Below are 22470 nucleotides of genomic sequence, written 5' to 3'. Positions count from 1 at the left end.
GGAGCACGTGGCTGTGGGCACTGTCACGGGATGTGGGAGGCCCGGCCCATGGCCATCCTTCTGGTCAGGGGTCATCTCCTTTAATGTGTGAACCTGATTCTCCTGCTGCAGCCGCCCCACATGCAATGATGAAATCCCTCTTCGGTAACCAACACTGACGAGAACACTACTGCTTAACGCTCGCTGTGTTCTCACCGGTGCCAGGCACTGGGCTGCATGCTTCCACACGCGTGATCTCACTTGGTCCTCATGATGACCACTCGAGTCAGTGCTCACATTACAGAGGACTGTCCAAGTATCGAGCATCTGCTGTACCACCACCACATGGGGTGACCTCGCCTGCCCTGTGCCCCGAACTCCAGCTGCCCTGCCTGGGTCCACACCTCACTCCTCACTCCTGCCTTCATGGTCGGAATACATGCCTCCTGTGCTCTCAAATCCAGCCAGAAATATTCCACTGAAACCGTGGACACAAGCAGGGTGTTCAATGTCTCCAGTGTTATTTGGCGTAATTTTATAAGTTCAAGCCACTCAATCTACAAATTCAGTGCAATTCCTGTCAAATTACCAGTGGCTTTTTTCACAGAACTAGAACCAAAAAAAAAAAGCCAAAATTTGTTAAGGACACACAAAAGACACTGAATAGCCAAAGCAATCTGGAAAAAGAAAAACAGACCTGGAGGAATCAGATTTCCTGACTTCAGACTATACTACAAAGCTACAGTCATCAGCTGGTACAAAAACAGAAATATAGATCAATGGAACAGGACAGAAGGGCCCCGAAATAATCCCAAGCACCAACAGTCAATTAATCCATGACCAAGGAGGCAAGACTACACAATGCTGTAAAGACAGTCTCTTCAACAAATAGTACTGGGAAAACTGGACAGCCACATGTAAAAAAATGAAATGAGATCATTCCTTCACTCCACACACAAGAAGAAGCTCAAAACAGATTAAAGACCTAAACACAAGAGTGGACACTATAAAACTCCTAGAGGAAAACACAGAAAGAACACTCTGACATAAAATAAGAGCAACATCTTTTTTTGATCCATCTCCCAGAATAGTGGAAATAAAAACAAAAATAAATGGGACCTACTCAAACTCAAAAGTTTTTGCACAGTAAAGGAAACAATAAACAAAACAAAAAAGACAACCCACAAATTGGGAGAAAATATTTGCCAATTTATGTGACCAATAAGGGATTATTCTCCAAAATTTACAAATAGCTCAAGACACTTAACAGTATCAAAAACAAACAACCCAATTAAAAAAAAAAAAAAAAAGCACAAGTCCTAAACAGACATTTCTCCTAAGAAGACACACAAATGAACCAGAGGCACATGAAAAGATGTTTGACATCAATGATTATTAGAGAAATGCAAATAAAAACTATGAGACATTGCCTTACACCAGCCAGAATGGCCATCAGCAAAACATGCACAAACTACAAATGCTGGAGAGGGCATGGAGAGAAGCGAGAACCCTACACTGCTGGTGGGAATGAAAACTGGTGCAGCCACTGAGACAGCAGTACGGAGGTTCCGGAAAAAACTACCAACAGCCCCCACACGCCCCTGCAGTCCCACTCCTGGGCATACATCTGGAGAAAATCACGATCCAAAAGGATAGTGCACTCCAGTGTTCACTGCAGCACTGTTTACAACAGCCAAGACGTGGAAGCAACCTAAATGTCCATCAGCAGAGGAATGGATAAAAATGTGGTATATGTATGCAATGGAACACTACCCAGCCATTAAAAAGAGTGAAATGATGCCATTTGCAGCAACATGGATGGACCCAGAGATCATCATACTGAGTGAGGTCAGAGGAGAACTAGCATATGACATCCCTTATATATGGGATCTAAAAAGAAATGATACAAATGAACTTACTCACAAAACTAAAATAGACTCACAGACTTAGAGAACCAACTTAAAGTTTCAGGGAAGGATGGGAAGAGGAAGGGATAGTTGGAGAGTCTGGAAAGGTCATGTACGTGCTGCTATACTGAAAGTGAATAAACAACAAAGACCTCCTGTACAGCACATGGAACTCTGCTCAACATTATGTGGCAGCCTGGTTGGGAGAGATGTATGGGGGAAATGGATACATGTACGGCTAAGTCCCTTTGTGGTCCACCTGAAACTATTGACAACATTGACTGGCTCTGCTGCTGCTGCTGCTAAGTCGCTTCAGTCATGTCCGACTCTGTGCGACCCCATAGACGGCAGCCCACCAGGCTCCCCCGTCCCTGGGATTCTCCAGGCAAGAACACTGGAGTGGGTTGCCATTTCCTTCTCCAATGCATGAAAGTGAAAAGTGAAAGTGAAGTCGCTCAGTCGTGTCCGACTCTTAGCGACCCCATGGACTGCAGCCTACCAGGTTCTTCCGTCCATGGGATTTTCCAGGCAAGAGTACTGGAGTGGGTTGCCACTGCCTTCTCCGTGACTGGTTCTACCCCAATACAAAATTAAAAATTAAAAAAGTTCAAGCCACTGGACCAGTGAAGGACACAAGGGTCACAGAAATGTTGAAAAGGGGCAGCAAGAATATTACTTACATATGATGTGAGGTTTCATACATGTGTTTAAGTATGTATTCATACATAGAGTGGTATCTAGAAACCTTTACAATCCCGTGAACATGCATCAAGGACAGCAGGACATTCATTAAGAACATCAGCCACAACATCAACACCCCGAAGTGCTGATGATAAAGAGCTAGAAAAGGGGGGAAGGCGAAGAGAGCCCCTCACCAGAGCAAGAAAAAAGCCTGTACAACAACAGGACATTAACAAGATACATGAGGCGCTTCTGAGAGGAAGACCATAAACAAAGACCACAGTGTGACAGGAACAGGCAGATTCACGGAGGAAAAGTGGAGCAAGGCACCTATGTATAAAAACAGAAAAAAAAAATCAAAAAACCCACAAAAGACAAAAACCCTCACAAATGACTATCCAGCCTTGGCAGGAGCCCTGAAAAGGAAACTCGGACACAAATCTTAGCATCTCACAAAGGAGACCTTTTCAAATCAGAGCGGGGTGTGGGTTTTTAAAAAACCAGTTAGAAAAAGTAACGTTGGTTCCAAATCTGGTGACTTACACCACCGGAAACTTAAACAGACAAAGATTTAAAAGTAACAAACAAGACCACAGAAATGCTAGAAGGAAATATGTGGAGGACCACGGATGAGAAGTGCCTCTACACCTGTGGAAAGAGGTTCCATTCTCCGGTGAGAGGGGGAGAACTACGTACAACGGGGCAGGGAGTCCCGCCTCTGGACAGGCCCAGAGCAGGGAAGACCGCCTGCAAACCCTCCGCATCTTTTGATTTCTGGTTACATGCACGTATGACATCCTCAAATGCAGTTAAAATGCAAGATTAGCATCAACTAACCTAACTCAGCCACGGGCTTCTTACAGGGCTGGTGCTGCCCCCGAGACCCCAGGGCGCAGGTAGAAGGCCACCGGGAACAGCCCTCCAGATCCCGAGCTCCCTGCATCCTGCCTATGCTCACCGTGGAGGAGAATCCACTCGGACAATCACCAGGGCAGAAGTTTCTGGAAACATAAACATCCTCAAATCTAAAAGACACGTGTATCATTTAAACAGAGTCTATCTGGTGAAGAAGAAATGAGTATCCTGGGTTTTTATTTCACTTGACCTAGCCTTTGTGAATCTACAGTCAAAAAAAAAAAATTTTTTTTTTTTTTTAAAGCATAGTACTATTCATGAAAACCAAGATGAGAATGAAAGTTGGTGACTTGGCTCCAAGGACTATGTTATAAAAAAAACCGGGTAAGTCATGACTTCCTCATGTTTTAGATCAGTGAACTCTAGAGCTGCAGCTGTCCCACAAACTGAAACCATATAAATTTTTAGCAAATGAGTCAATCTTGAGATTAAAGTTTCAATTTATAACACTTCTGTGTTTTAGTTACAAAGTCATAAATAAATCTAGCATGACAGAGAAGGTAAATATTTTCTCAGTTGTTTATTCAACAAAAGAGGAAAGGAATTTAACATGCAATTAACTACTTAGGTTTTTCTAGATAGGCACCATATGGTCTTTGTATTTAAGAGAAAAAAAATAAATATTGTTCTGTTTAATCTAACATGTGCTTAGCAACGTCAAGTACGCCAAACTATGCCACCTGGGCATGCCTTCACCTCCCAGGAGACTGTTCTCGTTTGTTCAAGAGCCAAGGCGTAAGAATAGGAGGAAACATGACTACTTCCCCAGGGAAGAAACTCAAAGGAGAAAGGAGGATTTCTAGCAAACAGTTGAAGCTAGAGTCTCTGGAAAGGGACTGACGAACTTTGAACCACCCTGGGGTCTAGTTCTACTGTTTTAATAGACAGTATATATTTTTTTTTAACACACTGAAAGAAAGAAACCTTTATGCCATTCCCTGAGCCAACATCTGAGTGTGAGGGAAGAAGAAGAGCCAAGGTCAGAAGCAGACCTCAGATCTATATATAAAAGCTCTCACCTGATCAAGCTCTCTCACCAGGCTTCCTTTAAAAATAACAGATCGGGAAATACCTGCCATTTTAATTTAGATGGTAGAAATCATTTAATAGACACATTTCCTTATCTTAGTGTTTTATCAGTTAATTTAAAATTAGACCTTTTCAAATAAAACCATCAATGCTGGACACCACATAAAGTCAGTAAGCTATGACAATTTTATACAAAGTGAACTAAACTTGTGATATCTCTGATGAAAACCTCTGAAAGATATATTCAAAAGTAGAGCTATAAAAACCTAATTCTTCATCTGCTTGAATGCACAAATGTCACATATCTATATGGATTTCTATACTTCAGTTCAGTTCAGATCAGTCACTCAGTCACTTCTGACTCTTCGCAACTCCATGGAATGCGACACAGCAGGACTCTCTGTCCATCAACAACTCCTGGAGTTTACTCAAACTCACGTCCCTCTAGGTGGTGATGCCATCCAACCATCGCATCCTCTGATGTCCCCTTCTCCTCTTGCCTTCAATCTTTCCCAGCATCAGGGTCTTTCCAACAAGTCAGTTCTTTGCATCAGGTGGACAAAGTATTGGGAATTTCAGCTTCAACATCAGTCCTTCCAATGACTATTCAGGACTCATTTCCTTTAGGATGGACTGGTTGGATCTCCTTGCAGTCCAAGGGACTCTCAAGAGTCTTCTCCAACACCACAGTTCAAAAGCATCAATTCTTCGGCACTCAGCTTTTTTTAATAGTTCAACTCTCACATCCATACATGACTACTGGAAAAGCTATAGCTTTGACTAGACGGACTTTGTTGGCAAAGTAATGTCTCTGCTTTTTAATACACTGTCAAGCTTGGTCATAACCTTTCTTCCAAGGAGCAAGCATCTTTTAATTTCATGGCTGCAGTCATCATCTGCAGTGATTTTGGAGCCCTCCCCCAAAATAAACTCTCTCTGTTTACACTGTTTCCCCAACTATTTGCCACGAAGTTGCATGATCAGATGCCATGATCTTAGTTTTCTGAATGTTGAGTTTTAAGCCAACTCTTTAATAAACTCTCTTCTTTCACTTTCATCAAGAGGCTCTTTAGTTCTTCTTCCCTTTCTGCCATAAGTGTGGTGTCATCTGCATATCTGAGGTTATTGATATTTCTCCCGCCAATCTTGATTCCAGCTCATGCTTCATCCAGTCCAGTATTTCTCATGATGCACTCTGCATATAAGTTAAATAAGCGGGGTGACAATATACAGCCTTATACTCCTTTCCTGATTTGGAACCACTCTGTTGTTCCATGTCCAGTTCTAACTGTTGCTTCTTGACCTGCATATAGGTTTCTCAAGAGGCAGGTCAGGTGGTCTGGTATTCCCATCTCTTTAAGAATATTCCACAGTTTATTGTGATCCACACAGTCAAAGGCTTTGGTATGACCAATAAAACAGAAGTAGATGTTTTTCTGGAACTCTCTTGCTTTTTCTATGATCCAACAGATGTTGGCAATTTGATCTCTGGTTTCTCTACCTTTTCTAAATACAGCTTGAACATCTGGAATTTCACAGTTCATGTACTGTTGAAGCCTGGCTTGGAGAATTTTGAGCATTAATTTGTTAGCGTGTGAGATGAGTGCAATTGTGTGGTAGTTTGAGCATTCTTTGGCATTGCCTTTCTTTGGGATTGGAATGAAAACTGACCTTTTCCAGTCCTGTGGCCACTGCTGAGTTTTCCAAATTTGCTGAAATATTGAATGCAGCACTTTCACAGCATCATCTTTTAGGAGTTGAAATAGCTCGACTGGAATTCCATCACGTCCACTAGCTCTGTTCATAGTGATGCTTCCTAAGGCCCACCTGACTTCACATTCCAGGATGTCTGGCTCCAGGTGAGGGATCACACTATCATGATTATCTTGGTCATGAAGATCTTTTTTGTATAGTTCTTCTGTGTATTCTTGCCACCTCTTTCTAATATCTTCTGCTTCTGTTAGGTCCATACCATTTATGTCCTTTATTGAGCCCATCTTTGCATGAAAGGTTCCCATGGTATCTCTAATTTTCTTAAAGTGATCTCTAGTCCTTCCCATTCTATTGTTTTCCTCTATTTCTTTGCACTGATCACGGAGGAAGGCTTTCTTATCTCTCCTTGCTATTCTTTGGAACTCTGAATTCAAATGGGTAGATCTTTCCTTTTCTCCTTTGCCTTTCCATTCTCTTGTTTTCACAGCTATTTGTAAGGCCTCCCCAGACAACCATTTTGCCTTTTTGCATTTTTTTTCCTTGGGGATAGTCTTGATCACTGCCTTCTGTACAATGTCACGAACCTCTGTCCACAGTTCTTTAGGCACTCTATCAGATCTAATCCCTTGAATCAATTTCTCACTTTCACTGTATAATCATAAGGGATTTGATTTAGGTCATACCTGAATGGTCTAATGGTTTCACTCATTCAGTTCAGTCACTCAGTCGTGTCCAACTCTTTGCGACCCCATGAATCGCAGCACACCAGGCCTCCCTGTCCATCACCAACTCCCGGAGTTCACTTAGACTCATGTCCATCGAGTCAGTGATGCCATCCAGCCATCTCATCCTCTATGGTGCCCTTCTCCTCCTACCCCCAATCCCTCCCAGCATCAGAGTCTTTTCCAATGAGTCAACTCTTCGCATGAGGTGGCCAAAGTACTGGAGTTTCAGCTTCAGCATCATTCCTTCCAAAGAAATCCCAGGGCTGATCTCCTTCAGAATGGACTGGTTGGATCTCCTTGCAGTCCAAGGGACTCTCAAGAGTCTTCTCCAACACCACAGTTCAAAAGCATCAATTCTTCGGCGCTCAGCCTTCTTCACAGTCCAACTCTCACATCCACACATGACCACAGGAAAAACCATAGCCTTGACTAGACGGACCTTTGTTGGCAAAGTAATGTCTCTGCTTTTGAATATGCTGTCTAGGTTGGTCATAATTTTCCTTCCAAGGAGTAAGCGTCTTATAATTTCATGGCTGCAGTCACCATCTGCAGTGATTTTGGAGCCCCAAAAAATAAAGTCTGACACTGTTTCCACTGTTTCCCCATCTATTTCCCATGAAGTGATAGAACCGGATGCCATGATCTTCGTTTTCTGAATGTTGAGCTTTAAGCCAACTTTTTCACTCTCCACTTTCACTTTCATCAAGAGGCTTTTTAGTTCCTCTTCCCTTTCTGCCATCAGGGTGGTGTCATCTGCATATTTGAGGTTATTGATATTTCTCCCGGCAATCTTGATTCAAACTTGTGTTTCTTCCAGTCCAGCGTTTCTCATTATGTACTCTGCATATGAGTTAAATAAATAGGGTGACAATATATAGCGTTGACGTATTCCTTTTCCTATTTGGAACCAGTCTGTTGTTCCATGTCCAGTTCTAACTGTTGCTTCCTGACCTGCATACAGATTTCTCAAGAGGCAGGTCAGGTGGTCTGGTATTCCCATCTCTTTCAGAATTATCCACAGTTTATTGTGATCCACACAGTCAAAGGCTTTGGCATAGTCAATAAAGCAGAAATAGATGTTTTTCTGGAACTCTCTTGCTTTTTCCATGATCCAGCGGATATTGGCAATTTGATCTCTGGTTCCTCTGCCTTTTCTAAATCCAGCGTGAACATCAGGAAGTTCACAGTTCACATATTGCTGAAGCCTGGCTTGGAGAATTTTGAGCATTACTTTACTAGCGTGTGAGATAAGTGCAATTGTGCGGTAATAGTGGTTTCACTAGACCATTTCAATTTATGTCTGAATTTGGCAATAAGGAGTTCATAATCTGAGCTACAGTCAGCTCCTGGTCTTGTTTTTGCTGACTGTATAGAGCTTCTCCATCTTTGGCTGCAAACAATATAATCGATCTGATTTCGGTGTTGACCATCTGGTGATGTCCATGTGTAGTCTTCTCTGTGCTGTTGGAATAGGGTGTTTGCTATGACCAGTGTTTCTCTTGGCAAAACTCTATTAGCCTTTGCCCTGCTTCATTCTGTACTCCAAGGCCAAATCTGCCTGTTATTCCAGGTATTTCTTCACTTCCTACTTTTGCATTCAGTCCCTTATAATGAAAAGAACATCTTTTTTGGGTATTAGTTCTAGAAGGTCTTATAGGTCTTCATAGAACCGTTCAACTTTAGCTTCTTCAGCGTTACTGGTCAGGGCATAGACTTGGATTACTGTGATATTGAATGGTTTGCCTTGGATACGAACAGAGATCATTCTGTTGTTTTTGAGACTGCATCCAAGTACTGCATTTTGGACTCTTTTGTTGACCATGATGGCACTCCATTTCTTCTAAGGGATTCTTGCCCACAGTAGTAGAGATAATAGTCATCTGAGTTAAATTCACCCATTCCAGTCCATTTTAGTTCGCTGATTCCTAAAATGCTGTTGTTCACTCTTGCCATCTCCTGTTGACCACTTCCAATTTGCCTTGATTCATGGACCTAACATTCCAGGTTCCTATGCAATATTGCTCTTTATAGCATTGGACTTTACTTCCATCACCAGTCACATCCACAACTGGGTACTGTTTTTGCTTTGGCTCCGTCTCTTCATTCTTTCTGGAGTTATTCCTCCACTGATCTCCAGTAGCATATTGGGCACCTACTGACCTGGGGAGTTCATCTTTCAGTGTCATACCTTTTTGTCTTTTCATGCTGTTCATGGGGTTCTCAAGGCAAGAATACTGAAGTGGTTTGCCATTCCCTTCTCCAGTGGACCACGTTTTGTCAGACCTCTCCACCATGACCCGTCCATCTTGGGGGACCCTACAGGGCATGGCTCATAGTTTCATTGAATTAGACAAGGCTGTGGTCCATGTGATCAGATTGGTTAGTTTTTTGTGATTGTGGTTTTCAGTCTGTCTGCCCTCTGATGGAGAAGGATTTCTATACACACTCACATATCTATTTTGGAGAAAGAAGTTCTTCAAAAGTGATATCAAGTGAACAAGACAGCAAACAAGCTCTAATGAAAACGCAGTCCCATGGATGGGAGCAGGGGCATCTTCCCCATGCGGGTGTGTCTGTGACCTTCCTTCTGAAACTAGAAAACCAACCAGAGCACAACACTGCTTGCAAGCACACAAGCCCGGTGCGCCCACCCCCTCCACTCGCCGCCCGCTGCCGCTGGCCCCAGCTCTGTGTGGTCAGGTGGCCTGAAGGAGAGCGGGCCGGGGAGAGCACACTGGATGAAGACTGGCTCACAGCTGGCCGTGCTCCACCCTGACCTGTGGATCGACGGCCCTGCTCCTTTGCACTTAGAATCGCAATGGCAGCGACACAGGTTAAGAATCTGCTTGGAACTTGAGCAGCTAATGGACAGGAAGCCCTCAGGTCCTGTGTGACTCGTCTCTGAGAATGTACCTACTAAGAACACAAATCTATGGTAGATGTCCTACAAGCAATGCTCCCAGCTACCTAATCCTAAAAACAGAGTAGGTGCTACTCTCTAGTAGTAGAAACGGAACAGAAAACACATTTAAAATCTCAGTTTTTGCTGGTACTTGAAAAAAGCTGTTTCAACGAGAAGACAGGCCGACAGGGTGGGCTATCCCACACCTTCCTCATCTCACCCAGCAGGCTCTCCGCTCACAGCATCCTCTGTGCAGGCGTGCGCCTCCCTCTCCTACATGGCTCCCCAGCCCTGCCTCCTGGCCTGCAGCCTCAGGTCCCACATCTGCTCACAGGCATTGTCCGCTCAGCCTGAACTGGCCCCCTGCACCCGTCCCCACATTGCACCCCTCCTCCAAGTGGCCCCTTCCAACACGGGGACCACCCCTCCCAGCTTACACAGCACCAGCGCCCAGTGGGGTCTGTCTGCCCAGTCCACCCCCAGGTCACGGGCACCTTCCACGCTGGTCCTCAGCCTGCCTGCTCGCTCTGCCCGCTAGTTGTGTGGTCCCCACGGGGAAACAACTTCCTTACGGGTTGCCCAAGCCCATTCTTCACCTCACACGCTGCAGCCAAAACAGCCCGTTCCCACTTCAAGACACGGTCTGCACATGAAGAACGCCCTTCCATATTCTGCTGAGTGACCCGTTTACTAACTGCATGGCTGCTGATCATTCTTAGGAACGCTCATGAGAAAGCATCCCTAAGACTTCGGTGCACCCCTCCTTGCACCAGGGTAAGACTACCTGAATTTGGGGCTCACTATTCACTTCTTTTTATAGTTCTACTGGTCTCGGCACATGGGACCTGAGACCACGCTTTCTCTGAGGTCCATAAAGGAGCTGAGCCTCCGGATCACTTTTACAGACATCATACCACAGTCAACGCCAGGCACCGTCCTCACAGACGATGCCACACCACAGTCAACAAACCGGGCACCATCCTCACAAACTGGGCACCATCCTCACAAATGACGTCACACCGCAGTCAACACCGGGCACCATCCTCACAGACGAGGCCACACCCCGGTCAACACCAGGCAGTGGTGAACACCGAGAAGCACAGACAATACCTGTGGTTCGTATGTGCCCGACAGGTGAGAGTGAGCTGGCTCTGGACTCGCTCTGCTCCTCACCTCCGTCAACCCCAAGGTTACTCTAGGGGGCACAGCACATGTCTGGCCTCTTGCACATTCACAGCACTTTAAAAAATATTTATTTTCCAAATGGTATATTTTATGTCGCCTGTTTTTTTAAAACCACAGTAACAATTTAGAAAGCAAAAAAATCTTTTTCCAGTTACAATGCTGAAAACCTCTATGCCAACCTGTAGCTTCTTACTTGTTTTCATCTGTTTACTGAACAGAAGACTCAGGTCCTCATGCAGTGGACACAGTCTTCCGTGCCGTATGCATGACACCAGAGTCCAAACAGGAACAAAAAGGAACGCTCAGATAGACTCTCTCTCCCAAATTTAAGCCTCCGCTCCTCATATCTGGGTCTTTAACCCACTTTACTTTAGTTAAAGTAGAACTAAACTACTTTAGTAGAAGGGGACAGATCCAGGTTTCATCTCTTCCCGGTGGATGATTTATCGGGACATCACCACTGAAACTGAGCAGTCCCTTCTCGGCCCTCACAGCTGCAGGGCTGTTGGCTGATGGTCAGGAGGCCATAAACGCACCGAGCCTGCCTGCAGTGCTGGGCTTGGCTCCACCATTCTGTGCCCCCTGTACCCCCACAGCATTGCTACCCGGTCCTAAATCCTCCAGCTTCCTGGTTAGTGGTCCCGACTGGACAAGCCCACCCTTCTGTCACTGTTCTTAAGCCATCAGCTTCCACAGGAGATCATAGTCAGCCCATTAGAGTCAAGCCAACAAGTGAGGACATTACATTAAGTGTACAGATTGGAGAAAACTCGGTATTTTTATATCAGATCTTTCCTTCTGTAAATATGGTTCAGCCCTTCATTTACTTAGGACACTGAAATTAAACACAACATACTTATTGAACAAGGTGCTTTGGGGGTGTCCCTGGTGGGTTCGGTGGTGAAGAGTACACCTGCCAGTGCAGGAGACGCAGGTCGACCCTGGATCCGGGAAGATCCTATGTGCCACGCAGCAGCTGAGCCCACGCCCCACAACTACCGCGCCTGCACTCTAGAGCCCGGGAGCCACAACTACCGCGCCTGCGCCCTAGAGCCCGTGTTCACAAGAGAAGCCACCGCAGTGAGAAGCCTGTGCACTGCAACCAGAGAAGAGCCCACAGCAACAAAGACCCAGCACCATCCCCCCCCAAAAATCGGGCACTGTCCTCACAGAGGAGGTAATCTTTCCTTCTGTAAATATCAAATAAATATAAAAAAAAATATTAAAAAATCAAAACTAGACAGACCAGTTTTGATAGGTACCTTCTACTTTTTCTTGCTGTAATACCATATTTACAGTTTTTTGGTTTGTTGCTGGTAAACAGAGATGGGTTAAATTTTTATATATTACTTATCCCAAAAAGGTGCTAACTTTTGTTATCCAAGTACACAATAGTACACAGCACTGGAACAATAAATTTTATATATATGTGTGTACGCACACATACACTGAAACAATAAATTATACATATGTGTGTACACACACACGGTACCGTGACCAGCACTGTGTGCCTCGGACATGTCATGAAGCTTCTAAGCCAATCAAATGCTGCAGATGGGAGTCTCATGAAGACGAAACCTCCGGTGACTCTGCTTATCTGGTAAAGATGAGCACCCCCCACCCCCTCAGTTTGAGCGTGAGGACCTGATGATCTAGCAGATGGTCACAGTTTCCTGACTAACGCAAACTCTCAGAGCAACACATGCTGGCACTCAACCCCGCAACAAATGAAACCACATTTGTTTGGCATTTTCCAGTTTACAGAGCACTTTCCAATGAGCTTTCTCTCTCTAAGAAGGCAAAGCTGGACCTTCTGGTGGTCACCACGTCACCTGGACAGGGCTGTCTGCCTGAGGACAAGACAACTCCGGAGAAAAGAGATGAGACATAAAAGGAGGAGAAACCTTCTAAAACCACATGCAGGAACTCATTCAACTCGGCTAACTGGCAACCAGGCCGACCGACCCCTGCGCCTTGCAGTGTGGGACTTAATACACACTCATTCTGCTGAAGCCACTAGGAGTCGGGCTCCCACTGCTTGCCCTGAGGCCCCGACTAGTACGAACACGCCAGTCTCATGCCAGGGCCCTGGGCACTCCTCCCCACCCCAGCTTCCTAAGGAACCCGAGAGATGAGAACACACGGCTGCCGGGCTGGGTCTGTGCCCTAGCAGCATGGCTCACCCCCCCATGCTCTCAGACAAGACAGGTCACGTGCATGAGCCTCAGGTGTGCCCCCAAAGGTAGGGAAGCCATCCCATTCACAGGGCTGCTGGGAGAGTCAGGAGTTGTGCGCCAAGCAGCTGGACAGAGTCTGGCACCCAGTCCTCAGTGAACAGGAGCGATGTGCCTGCTCTCCACGCAACAGAGCACGAACCACGCCCCTCCAACTCCTGCCACCAGCGTGGATTTCTCTGCAGTGACAATGGTTGGGGAGCAGGCACTGCCGTCATCTTACACCAGTAGTTTTCTCATCATAGAAAAATAACAACAACAAAAAAAACCAGAGACAAACTCCCGTGGCCTTTTTCACCCCCACCTTCCCAAGAGGAACGCTGCTGGCAGGAGGACAGTGAGCACATGTCAAGGACAGCTGGGGGCTGGAAGCGACCAGGCATTCCTGACACCCGCCCCGCGGGAAGCCTCCACGCCAAGCAGAGCCGTTCAGGTTCACAGCCCCCCACTCGATACCTGTGCCCGCCCAATGGCACACACAGGGCACACGCCAGACTCACAGTGTTGGGGACGTAGGGCAGGCCATAGAAGCGCTCCTGCGTGTCCCTGAGGATGTCTGTGGTCGAACTCCGGAGCGGGTGCTTCCCGTGGTAGATCTGGTCCAGGGCGGCGTAGAAGACCTGAGGGGTGCAGGCGCAGTTCAGTCTGGGCACCACGCGCATCCACCTCGCGGCAGCCGAGCTGTGAGGGGTGCGCAGCACAACAGCCAGGGGCCGCAGTGGGGCACGTGCTCATCAGTGTCGTGGACTGAGGGTATTCTGCATGTCATACCACATCAGTGATGAAAAGGGACGCTCTCAACCTCCTCACGATTAAGAATATCAAAAAATCCTGAGCCCTGTCTATAAGGTACTTTTTGTATAGTATAGCAAATTAAATTTGTGACTGCAAAACTCTACATAGTTTTGGAAACATATTTATAGCTGGAAACATGAAAAATTCTCTTTGGCTTCTTCCTGGAATCCTGATATAATTGAGTGAGAGAAATGACAGGGTGAGGACCTATTTTGGTGACGAGAGGTGGCGGGGCGGGGCGGGTGAGGGAGGAGGAAGCGGCTGTCACAAAAGATGGAGGAGCAGCTGCAGGAGTGTCTGGGGCCAGGACCAGGCCGACCCCACCCCGGGGTCCGGGCACACAGGACACAGCTGCCGGGCGGGGCCACACTGGCTTAAGGAGCTGACCAGTAGGGAAGGCTCGCTTCCCGCCAGGAGAGGACAGAGGCCACTAAAACCCGATAGGAGAACAAAGCCAAACTGCTGCTTGTTTACCAAGTTCTGAAACTGAATTTTGTACAAAAAATCTAAAGTGCTTTTTCTCTGCAACATTTAACTTGAGTATTAAACACTGATGGAAGTTTACCTGAAGCAAACAAGTAGAAAATGTTTTATTTTCAAAGGAAAAAAATCCTGTCATGCAATTATGCTTCTGATATGTATCTTTCTGATTCAAAATTGGAATCTGCAGAGAATGTGCAGCTGTTGACCTAAAAGCAGTGAGGATCAGTTTGGATAAAAGAAAAAAGTTAAATGACCTCTAACTTCTGGCTTCATCTAGATATAGAATTATGGCTCTAAATTATAAAGTCAAGTTTAAACCTTCCCTGGAAAAACACAGACATTTCTTAAGATAAATATTGCTTTGCTCTAACTGGCAACTTAAATATATACTAAATACAGCTCTTTCCATTCCATATTCTATGAAGAGTAACAATGCACAGAGGGACTCAGAGGGGCCCACATTATTGATCCACATTCATATTCCAACAGAATAAACCATTAGAAATTGAAATTCTTAAATTCTAACTTCAACTGCAGTGGGTTTTTCTGGCCCAATCTACAAACAAATTGGAATTCAAAAGTTTTGTTTCTTCAATTATGCCTTTCACAAATGAAAGACATAAGCATGGAATGACGTTTTTTAAAAACTATAAAAACAGCAAAATAAATTTAGTGTGCATATGTTTCATACTCATTTGCTGATGAAGCAAACAAGGCCGAGCTATGAGCCTATCAGGGGATCCTGTGTGTCTGGGACCAAGAACCTCGGAGCCCCCCAAAACAGGGGCTGTTGTTAAAGTAATGCACAGAAAGAAAAGCACAACTTAAAAAGCACTATAAGCTACTCGCTTAGAGCCCAGAGACAGTTCGTGTCCTCTTCCCTGGGCTGTCCTGCTGCTCAGGGTCGGCACGGCCTGTCCCCGCTGCTCAGGGACAGACAGGGGACAGGAGAGCAGTGAGAGGCCCTCAGGGTGGGGCCTTCCTCCCCTCCTCCTCCTTCTCCAGCCCTCAGCACCCCTCCTCTTCCTCTCTCTTCTTGTTCTTTCTGGAGGATGGGAGATTGTACAAAATGTTGGTTTTCTCTTTTAAAAGAAAATCACTGGAACAAGTGTTGCAAAGGAGGCCAGGACACTGCCTTTTAAAAGGTTGGATGCCCATGACAAACCCATGTAAATCAAAAGACTGTTGCCAACTAATGTAAACCTTTCAAATAATTCAGAAATCCTTTTCCAAATAGATATGATACAAATAGACACTGAATAATGTACATCCATGGTTTCGTCTATAGCAACAGCATCTTCACTGAAATGTATGTTTTAAGGTCCAAAAAAACAAAGCTCATTCATTACTTTCTAGGGACTAAATTTGACACAACTATAAAGCAATTCATAGTGACGACACTTTTAAGTAGGTACTGGATCATTATAAAGTGAATATTGCCTGAGATGAGAGAAGGGCATTTTGGTTGTGTTCACATAACTCTCAAGATTTGATGAAGAGGGAGAATTCTATAAACAATCTCAAAAATTACAAACACCCAAGGCATCTGGGATCACGTAGACCTGACGTCCAAACGGTTTACAGGGTGTCTCCAGTCTTTATCTGGAAACTTGCAACACTGGCTTCAAATTTTATAAAAAAACTAACACCTCTTACTTTTGAAACTTCTCATCTAAAAACAAACATTTTTGAGAAAAACACAAAGTGAGTGAATTTATGGCAGTCCAGTAGGGCTCTGTACTTTCAGAGCCATGGGCTTGGGTTCAATTCCTGGTCAGGGAACCTAGATCCCACAAGCTGCAAGGTATAGCCAACAAAAATCAATAAATCACAGTAAAAAGAGATATAGTGAACAAAGAGATCTAACTTGGTTTGCTGAAATGCACCAAGTTTTTGTTGTTTTCTTTTCTCATTTATGTATTAATCAAGGCATTTTTTTTTAAGCACACACCTCAGACAGTGTCAGCCAATAAATCTTTTCCTATTTGTGACTTTTACTAATAAAAATATGTCTGCCTGTAAAAAAAAAAAAAAGTTCTTCTCCACTCAGGAGAAGTCACATAACTTTTCCATGCTTTGATTTTCCACTGAAATTGGGAAATAACCTTATTTGACTACCACTTCCTAAGGACGGTTGGAGGACCAAATGAGTCAAGGTCAATCAAGTTCTTTGAACTCAGATGAAAGATCTTTTGGAAGCATAATTATTGTAATAAATGGGTAGCACTGGCAAGAATTTCAAGTCGTACATTTATTCTGAATAATGACCCTGGAAAACTTCAGAACAAAGGCACACACCCACCTGAAGCTGCATGTCCGCTGCGGCACAGACCTTTTTAGATTCACAAAGACGAGACACCATATTTCTGGGCAGCGACTGAAAAAACAAAAAAATATATGCACATGAGTAAATTGCGTACTAAGTCATTACACTATGAACTTCTGAGGCAGGGAAGTTAAGAGTAACATCAAATTTAGAAAAACAACTTCATTATGGTTTAAAAATAACAACTTTGAAATATTTTTGTGGACAAGATAAAGAATGAATACACTCCACTGAATTTCAAAAAATCGTAACTGTCAAACAGACATTTGTACATGAAAATATAGGATTGTAGGGAAATAAGACATTGGCACTGATCTTTAAAAATCTAGTTAAAACCTTAGGAAAAGTTACTGCTTTTTCCGTTCCTGTGTTAGCAATGAAAGCCCGCTCAAGTGCTCCGTTGACCTTTAAGAGCATATGGAGAAGACTCTTCAGAGTCCCTTGGACTGCAAGGAGATCCAACCAGTCTATCCTATAGAAAATCAGTCCTGAATATTCATTGGAAGGACTGATGCTGAAGCTGAAGCTCCAATACTTTGGCCACCTGATGTGAAGAACTGACTCACTGGAAAAGACCCTGATGCTGGGAAAGACTGAAGGCAGGAGGAGAAGGGGACCACAGAGGATGAGATGGTTGGATGGCATCACTGACTCAATGGACATGAGTTTGAGTAAACTCTGGGAGTTGGTGATGGACAGGGAAGCCTGGCGTGCTGCAGTCCACGGGGTTGCAAAGAGTCAGACACGACTGAGTGACTGAAGTGAACTGAATGACTGACAACAGGAATCAAAGATGACAGACCCAAGGGATAAGTCCAGGCCTGTGGAGCTGGCCAGTACTGGGGCCGAACTGGCAGCCCAACAAATGACCACATAATGAACTGCATCTTTTTTAATTTTCCAACCTGCAAAAATTGCAGGGCCTGGAAACTCAGTATAATTAACGTCCCTACACAATTTAGGGCATCCTCTTGGGGCCTTTCATAAACATAAACATAAAGGGTGCTGCAGTCGTGTCCGACTCTGTACGACCCCATAGACGGCAGCCCACCAGGCTCCCCCGTCCCTGGGAGTCTCCAGGCAAGAACACTGGAGTGGGCTGCCATTTCCTTCTCCAGTGCATGAAAGTGAAAAGTGAAAGTGAAGTTGCTCAGTCGTGTCCGACTCTAGCGACCCCATGGACTGCAGCCCACCAGGCTCCTCCGTCCATGGGATTTTCCAGGCAAGAGTACCGGAGTGGGGTGCCATTGCCTTCTCCTCTTGGGGCTTAGTTAGGCCTAATCGTAGAACATTGCATATTCTCTTAGAAATAAACAAGTAATAGTTGAAGAAGTAGTTTGGTCAACTAGTCTACTTTAAAATCACCAATACTGGTGTTTATTGAAGACAGCTGCCATTTTATACAACTCTATTTATAATCTAAATTAAATTAAAAGCCCTTCTAAAGAGAAATAAATTATGTAAGAGACTTGTGGCAGGTGACTGACTGTGGCTATTGAGACAAACCACCCGTGAGTGGTAACGTGATCTGTCTGCTGGCAGGGGAGCAGGCCCCGCCCTGCGTGTGTGCGTGTGTGTGCACACTGCATCTCTACATCCATACAGGTGTCTCTCCAGGGTCCAGGGAAGGACTGGCCCACAGCAGACACTCAGGACACACCTCAGGACAGGTGAACAAACACAAGTACGGCCGTGACTGCTGCAGTGCGGGATGAAGGCTCAGCCAGCCAGGCCGCTCTCTTCTCTTTCCACTTGGCCACAAGAACAGCAAACCAGCCGAAAAAGGCAATTTTCAGGAGTGAAGAGAAGCCTGGGGGAAGCTTCAGAGTGTAACTTCAGTGCAAGGAAAGGTCCTGGGTTTTCCCAACCTAAGCCAAGAGTTTCCTCCAAACAGCATCTTAAGATGTTGAGGTTTAGTGACGTCAGACACGCGAGTGGCTTGCATCGAGAAGCTCTTGTCTCTTGACCCTTTCTTTATATCACGTGGACGGGACGGCTGCTGTACTTGGGTTTCTCCAGATTCACAAAGCTTTAATGGTCTTATTTTCATATTAAAAAACAGTGTGTGAGGAAGGACGGCATTGTCTCATTCATCAACAAACAATGGAAACTCCTGCGGGCAAGCGCGGCTTCCAGCCTGAGGGACAGAAAGTGTGTGTGTGGTTGGGGGGAGGGTGTGTGTGGAGTCCCAGCAGACCACCCGTGTGTGGACCAGAAACAGTTGGAGCCGCATGGGCTCCGGGAGGGAAACCAAGCGCAGGGCTCACGGCCCCCACGTGGAGCAGCCTGAAGGGACACAGGGCAGAGTGGGACCTGCAACACAAACAGGCGAGAGATGGACGAGAGGGCTGGGGTTAGGGCAACCCTCATCTGTTTCAATAATTCAATATGAATCCCTCGACAATTATCTTTGTCCTTTGTTATTTAAAAATAATAGTGCTGAGATCCGGCTCTGCGTGACTCCGACAGTGTCAATGCAGCCTGCTGGCAGTCAGCGCCAAGGCTGGGGTGTTCACCGAGATCCTAGGGCCCACAGGGGCCGAGTTCCGTTCAGGTAACAGCTTCCTCCAAGTGCCTGGCTCAGACATACGTTCCGGAGCCCAAGGGTGACCGCAGGGCACTCAGCCATCACAGACAGTGATGGGTCGGTTCTTGGAAACACATCCACACCCGTGTCAGAACCTGTATTTTAACCAGATCGCAGGTATTTCATGCATATTACAGTGTGAGATGCCCTTGAGAAACCCAGGTGAAGGTGAGCAAAATGAAACCGTCTGGACCTCACGAGCTGAACCACCGTGGGAAGGCAGAGCCTGGGGTGAGGCAGGGGAGGCTGCGCTGGGGCCGGTGTCTTCCGTGGCTGCGTGTTTGTTTCCGACGGCAGGTATGGCTCTGGGTGTCCTGCTTTCTCACTTGTAAGATGAGGATTAAAAAAAAAAAGAAAACCACTGCAAAAAATGACTAAAGATTCAGTGAGTGAAAAGTGAAAGTCGCTCAGTCGTGTCCGACTCTCTGCGACCTCATGGACTAGTCCATGGGATTCTCCAGGCCAGAATACTGAAGCGGGTAGCCTTTCCCTTCTCCAGGGGATCTTCCCAACCCAGGGATCGAACCCAGGTCTCCCTCATTGCAAGCAATTCCTTACCAATGAGCTATCAGGGAAGCCCAATGATTCAGTGAGGTAACAGCTATTCCACTGATGAAAAGTATAGACTACCTGGAAGAAACTCCCTCCCTCCAGGCAGCTCGAGTGTCTTCTTAACACTGCCAAAGGGGACCAGACAGGCAGGCCTGGCGGCCTCAGGGGGATGGCCCCCTCTTCCCTCTTCAGTGTCCAGGACTGGACGACAGCATCCCAGCTGCACAGAGCCTGTGGGCCCCAGCGAGGGAAGAGGCAGCTCACTTGCACTCTAGGAATGAACAGAGCTGCACCATCTGCGCCCGCACACAGGAACAGAAATATGAAAATAATACTAGATTTCCCATTACATTCAGAAAGCACATTTTGGGGTAAGATTCTGAAATACTGTCAGAAGTGCAAGCGTGCTGGCAGACTCGGCCTGACTTGTGTCCTCTGGATGGTCCCCCGTGAGCCTGCCTTGTAAGCACGAAACCTCATAAATCTGCCAGGTATCTTTGCTCACTCGACAGCTCACCGGTCCGTCACATTACAAGTTCTGGCATCAAATTCTTACAGAGCCAAGTCATTGCGATTAAGTATCTGGCTTATTTATGAGCATTTAGAAAACATATTATGATAGAAGCTGCATAATATTCAAAGTGAAGACATCCTCTGCACAAACCCTTGTTTTCCTACCACCGACGACCCCTGGGAACACGCTGGGTCTAAAAACGCAGGCGTGTTGAGGCACGGGCACTCCCAACTGCAACAGGCCTTCAGGCGGCAGGCCGGACACTGAGGGGGCCACTGCCCAGAGTCAGCAGCCTCCACACGCAGCCGGGTCCCAGCTCCGTGCCAGGACCTTGGCATGTGTCTACGGCCAGGAAACGAGCCGATGCAGCATCTCAAGTTGCCCGCTTTGCTACACTGCCGGGGCCCAAAGAGACTGAGTCTCAGTTCCAAACCCAGAGCAAAGGGCATCACCTCTTACTTGAATTCACTGGTGTTTTCTGACAAACTGAGATGATATACGAGGAGAGGACCTTTAGAAATGCTTACACAGCGTCAGCAACGGCCCAGAGGAACAGCCGCTGCAGCCACGTGGCTCTCACAAAGTCTGCAAGTCAACACGGAACACTGTGACGTGCAAGAGTCTAGCTTCCATTTTTTCTAAAAAAAATTCCAATTATACTTTGTTTTCAGTTTGCATATATTACTAAATTTGACTAGAACTTCTGATGTGAGTAGGGAGCTATTAGTTTTTACTTTCTGTTTACTTTATATAAAAGAGCAGAGAAGTCTCAGATGAGCGCTGACTGACCTAGGCCACCTGTGCGTGGCAGTGGGGCTGGGGTCAGACCCGTCTCTGCCCTCTGGTTCAATGGTCTTGTCTAGACATACCTGAGAAGCATTAAAGCTGAAAAGAAGAAACGTTTCAAAACAACTTAACTTGCCAAAAGGAATCCAGTTCTGACTGCTCTATAATTTTTACCTTCAGTCCGTGTTCACTTCTCCTGGGAGGATGACAAGAGAAGATTTATTACAAGGCGGTGTGACTCCCTGGAAACAGATCTGAGGCAGTTTTAGCCTCGGGCTGACTCACAAACGAAGGCAACAGGCTCAGGCTCGTGATGACGCAACACTCGACAGGCCACAATGCAACACCGGACCTGTACTCTGAGCAACAGAACGCAAGGGCCTGCATTTGTGAAGCGTGCTGTACCTGCACTCAGTAACACAACACAAGGGCCTGGATTTGTGAAATGTGCTGTGTAAGAAGCACAAACCGTTTCCTACGACATGAAGAGACTTTTAACTAGGGAAAACTGGAAAAAGAAAACACCCACAATGTTATTATCCTGGCTTGAGTATTACTGGGTGACCTCTGACAAATTACCTAACCTCAGTTTCTACAAAGCATGGATAAACTATGTGCCACCTACTTCACCCATTGCTGGACAAATTAAATAAGAAAAAAACCACAAAATAATGTTAATTTCTATTATTTACTGCTTGATAAATATTTTGTGAGAAAGAAAACTAGAGCAAGAAACGTTTCAGTGCGGCTAACAGACAAAATTATGGGAAAAGTGTAGCTTCTCTTGAATTGACAACATCTCTGGTGATCAGGTATATGGCTGGAGGTTACAAAGCCACCAGAAAAGAAAGAAGACACTCTAAGACAAGAAGCAGTATGAAGATCAAGAGGCTAACACCTGAGGAAGAAAGGAATGGCTCAACTCTATGCGTCCAACAAAATATTCCCCAATAGAGCAAAAGTCAATGAAATTACTTGTAGGGCACTGACACTACTCTGTGTACACCGTAACGCCGGACACACGTCATTATACATTTGTCCAGACCCACAGAACAGACACCGTGGACTCGGGGAGACAGTGACGTGCCTGGGTAATCATCCCACCTCTCCACGCCCCTTACCGCATGGGGATGCTGACCACCATGGGGAGGCTGTGC

The 22470-nt window shown here is 45.7% G+C and overlaps 1 protein-coding gene across 2 annotated transcripts in view; it reads right to left on the bottom strand.

Annotated features, from left to right (window-relative positions):
* The window catches only part of MIPEP (mitochondrial intermediate peptidase), an 85505-nt gene that overhangs the window by 22498 nt on the left and 40537 nt on the right, over window positions 1-22470 (bottom strand). For both annotated transcript variants that reach the window (XM_070800280.1, XM_019971500.2), the window contains 2 exons: window positions 16851-16925; window positions 13771-13890 (listed from right to left, as the gene is read on the bottom strand). In XM_070800280.1, the coding sequence (XP_070656381.1) occupies window positions 13771-13890; window positions 16851-16925 (195 nt within the window). The remainder of the gene's footprint in view (window positions 1-13770; window positions 13891-16850; window positions 16926-22470) is intronic.

Source organism: Bos indicus, chromosome 12 (genome assembly GCF_029378745.1).
Source record: "Bos indicus isolate NIAB-ARS_2022 breed Sahiwal x Tharparkar chromosome 12, NIAB-ARS_B.indTharparkar_mat_pri_1.0, whole genome shotgun sequence".
NCBI classification, from domain to species: Eukaryota; Metazoa; Chordata; class Mammalia; order Artiodactyla; family Bovidae; genus Bos; species Bos indicus.
Note: the sequence above shows the minus strand (reverse complement) of the source record. Positions and strands in the feature narration are given on the sequence as shown.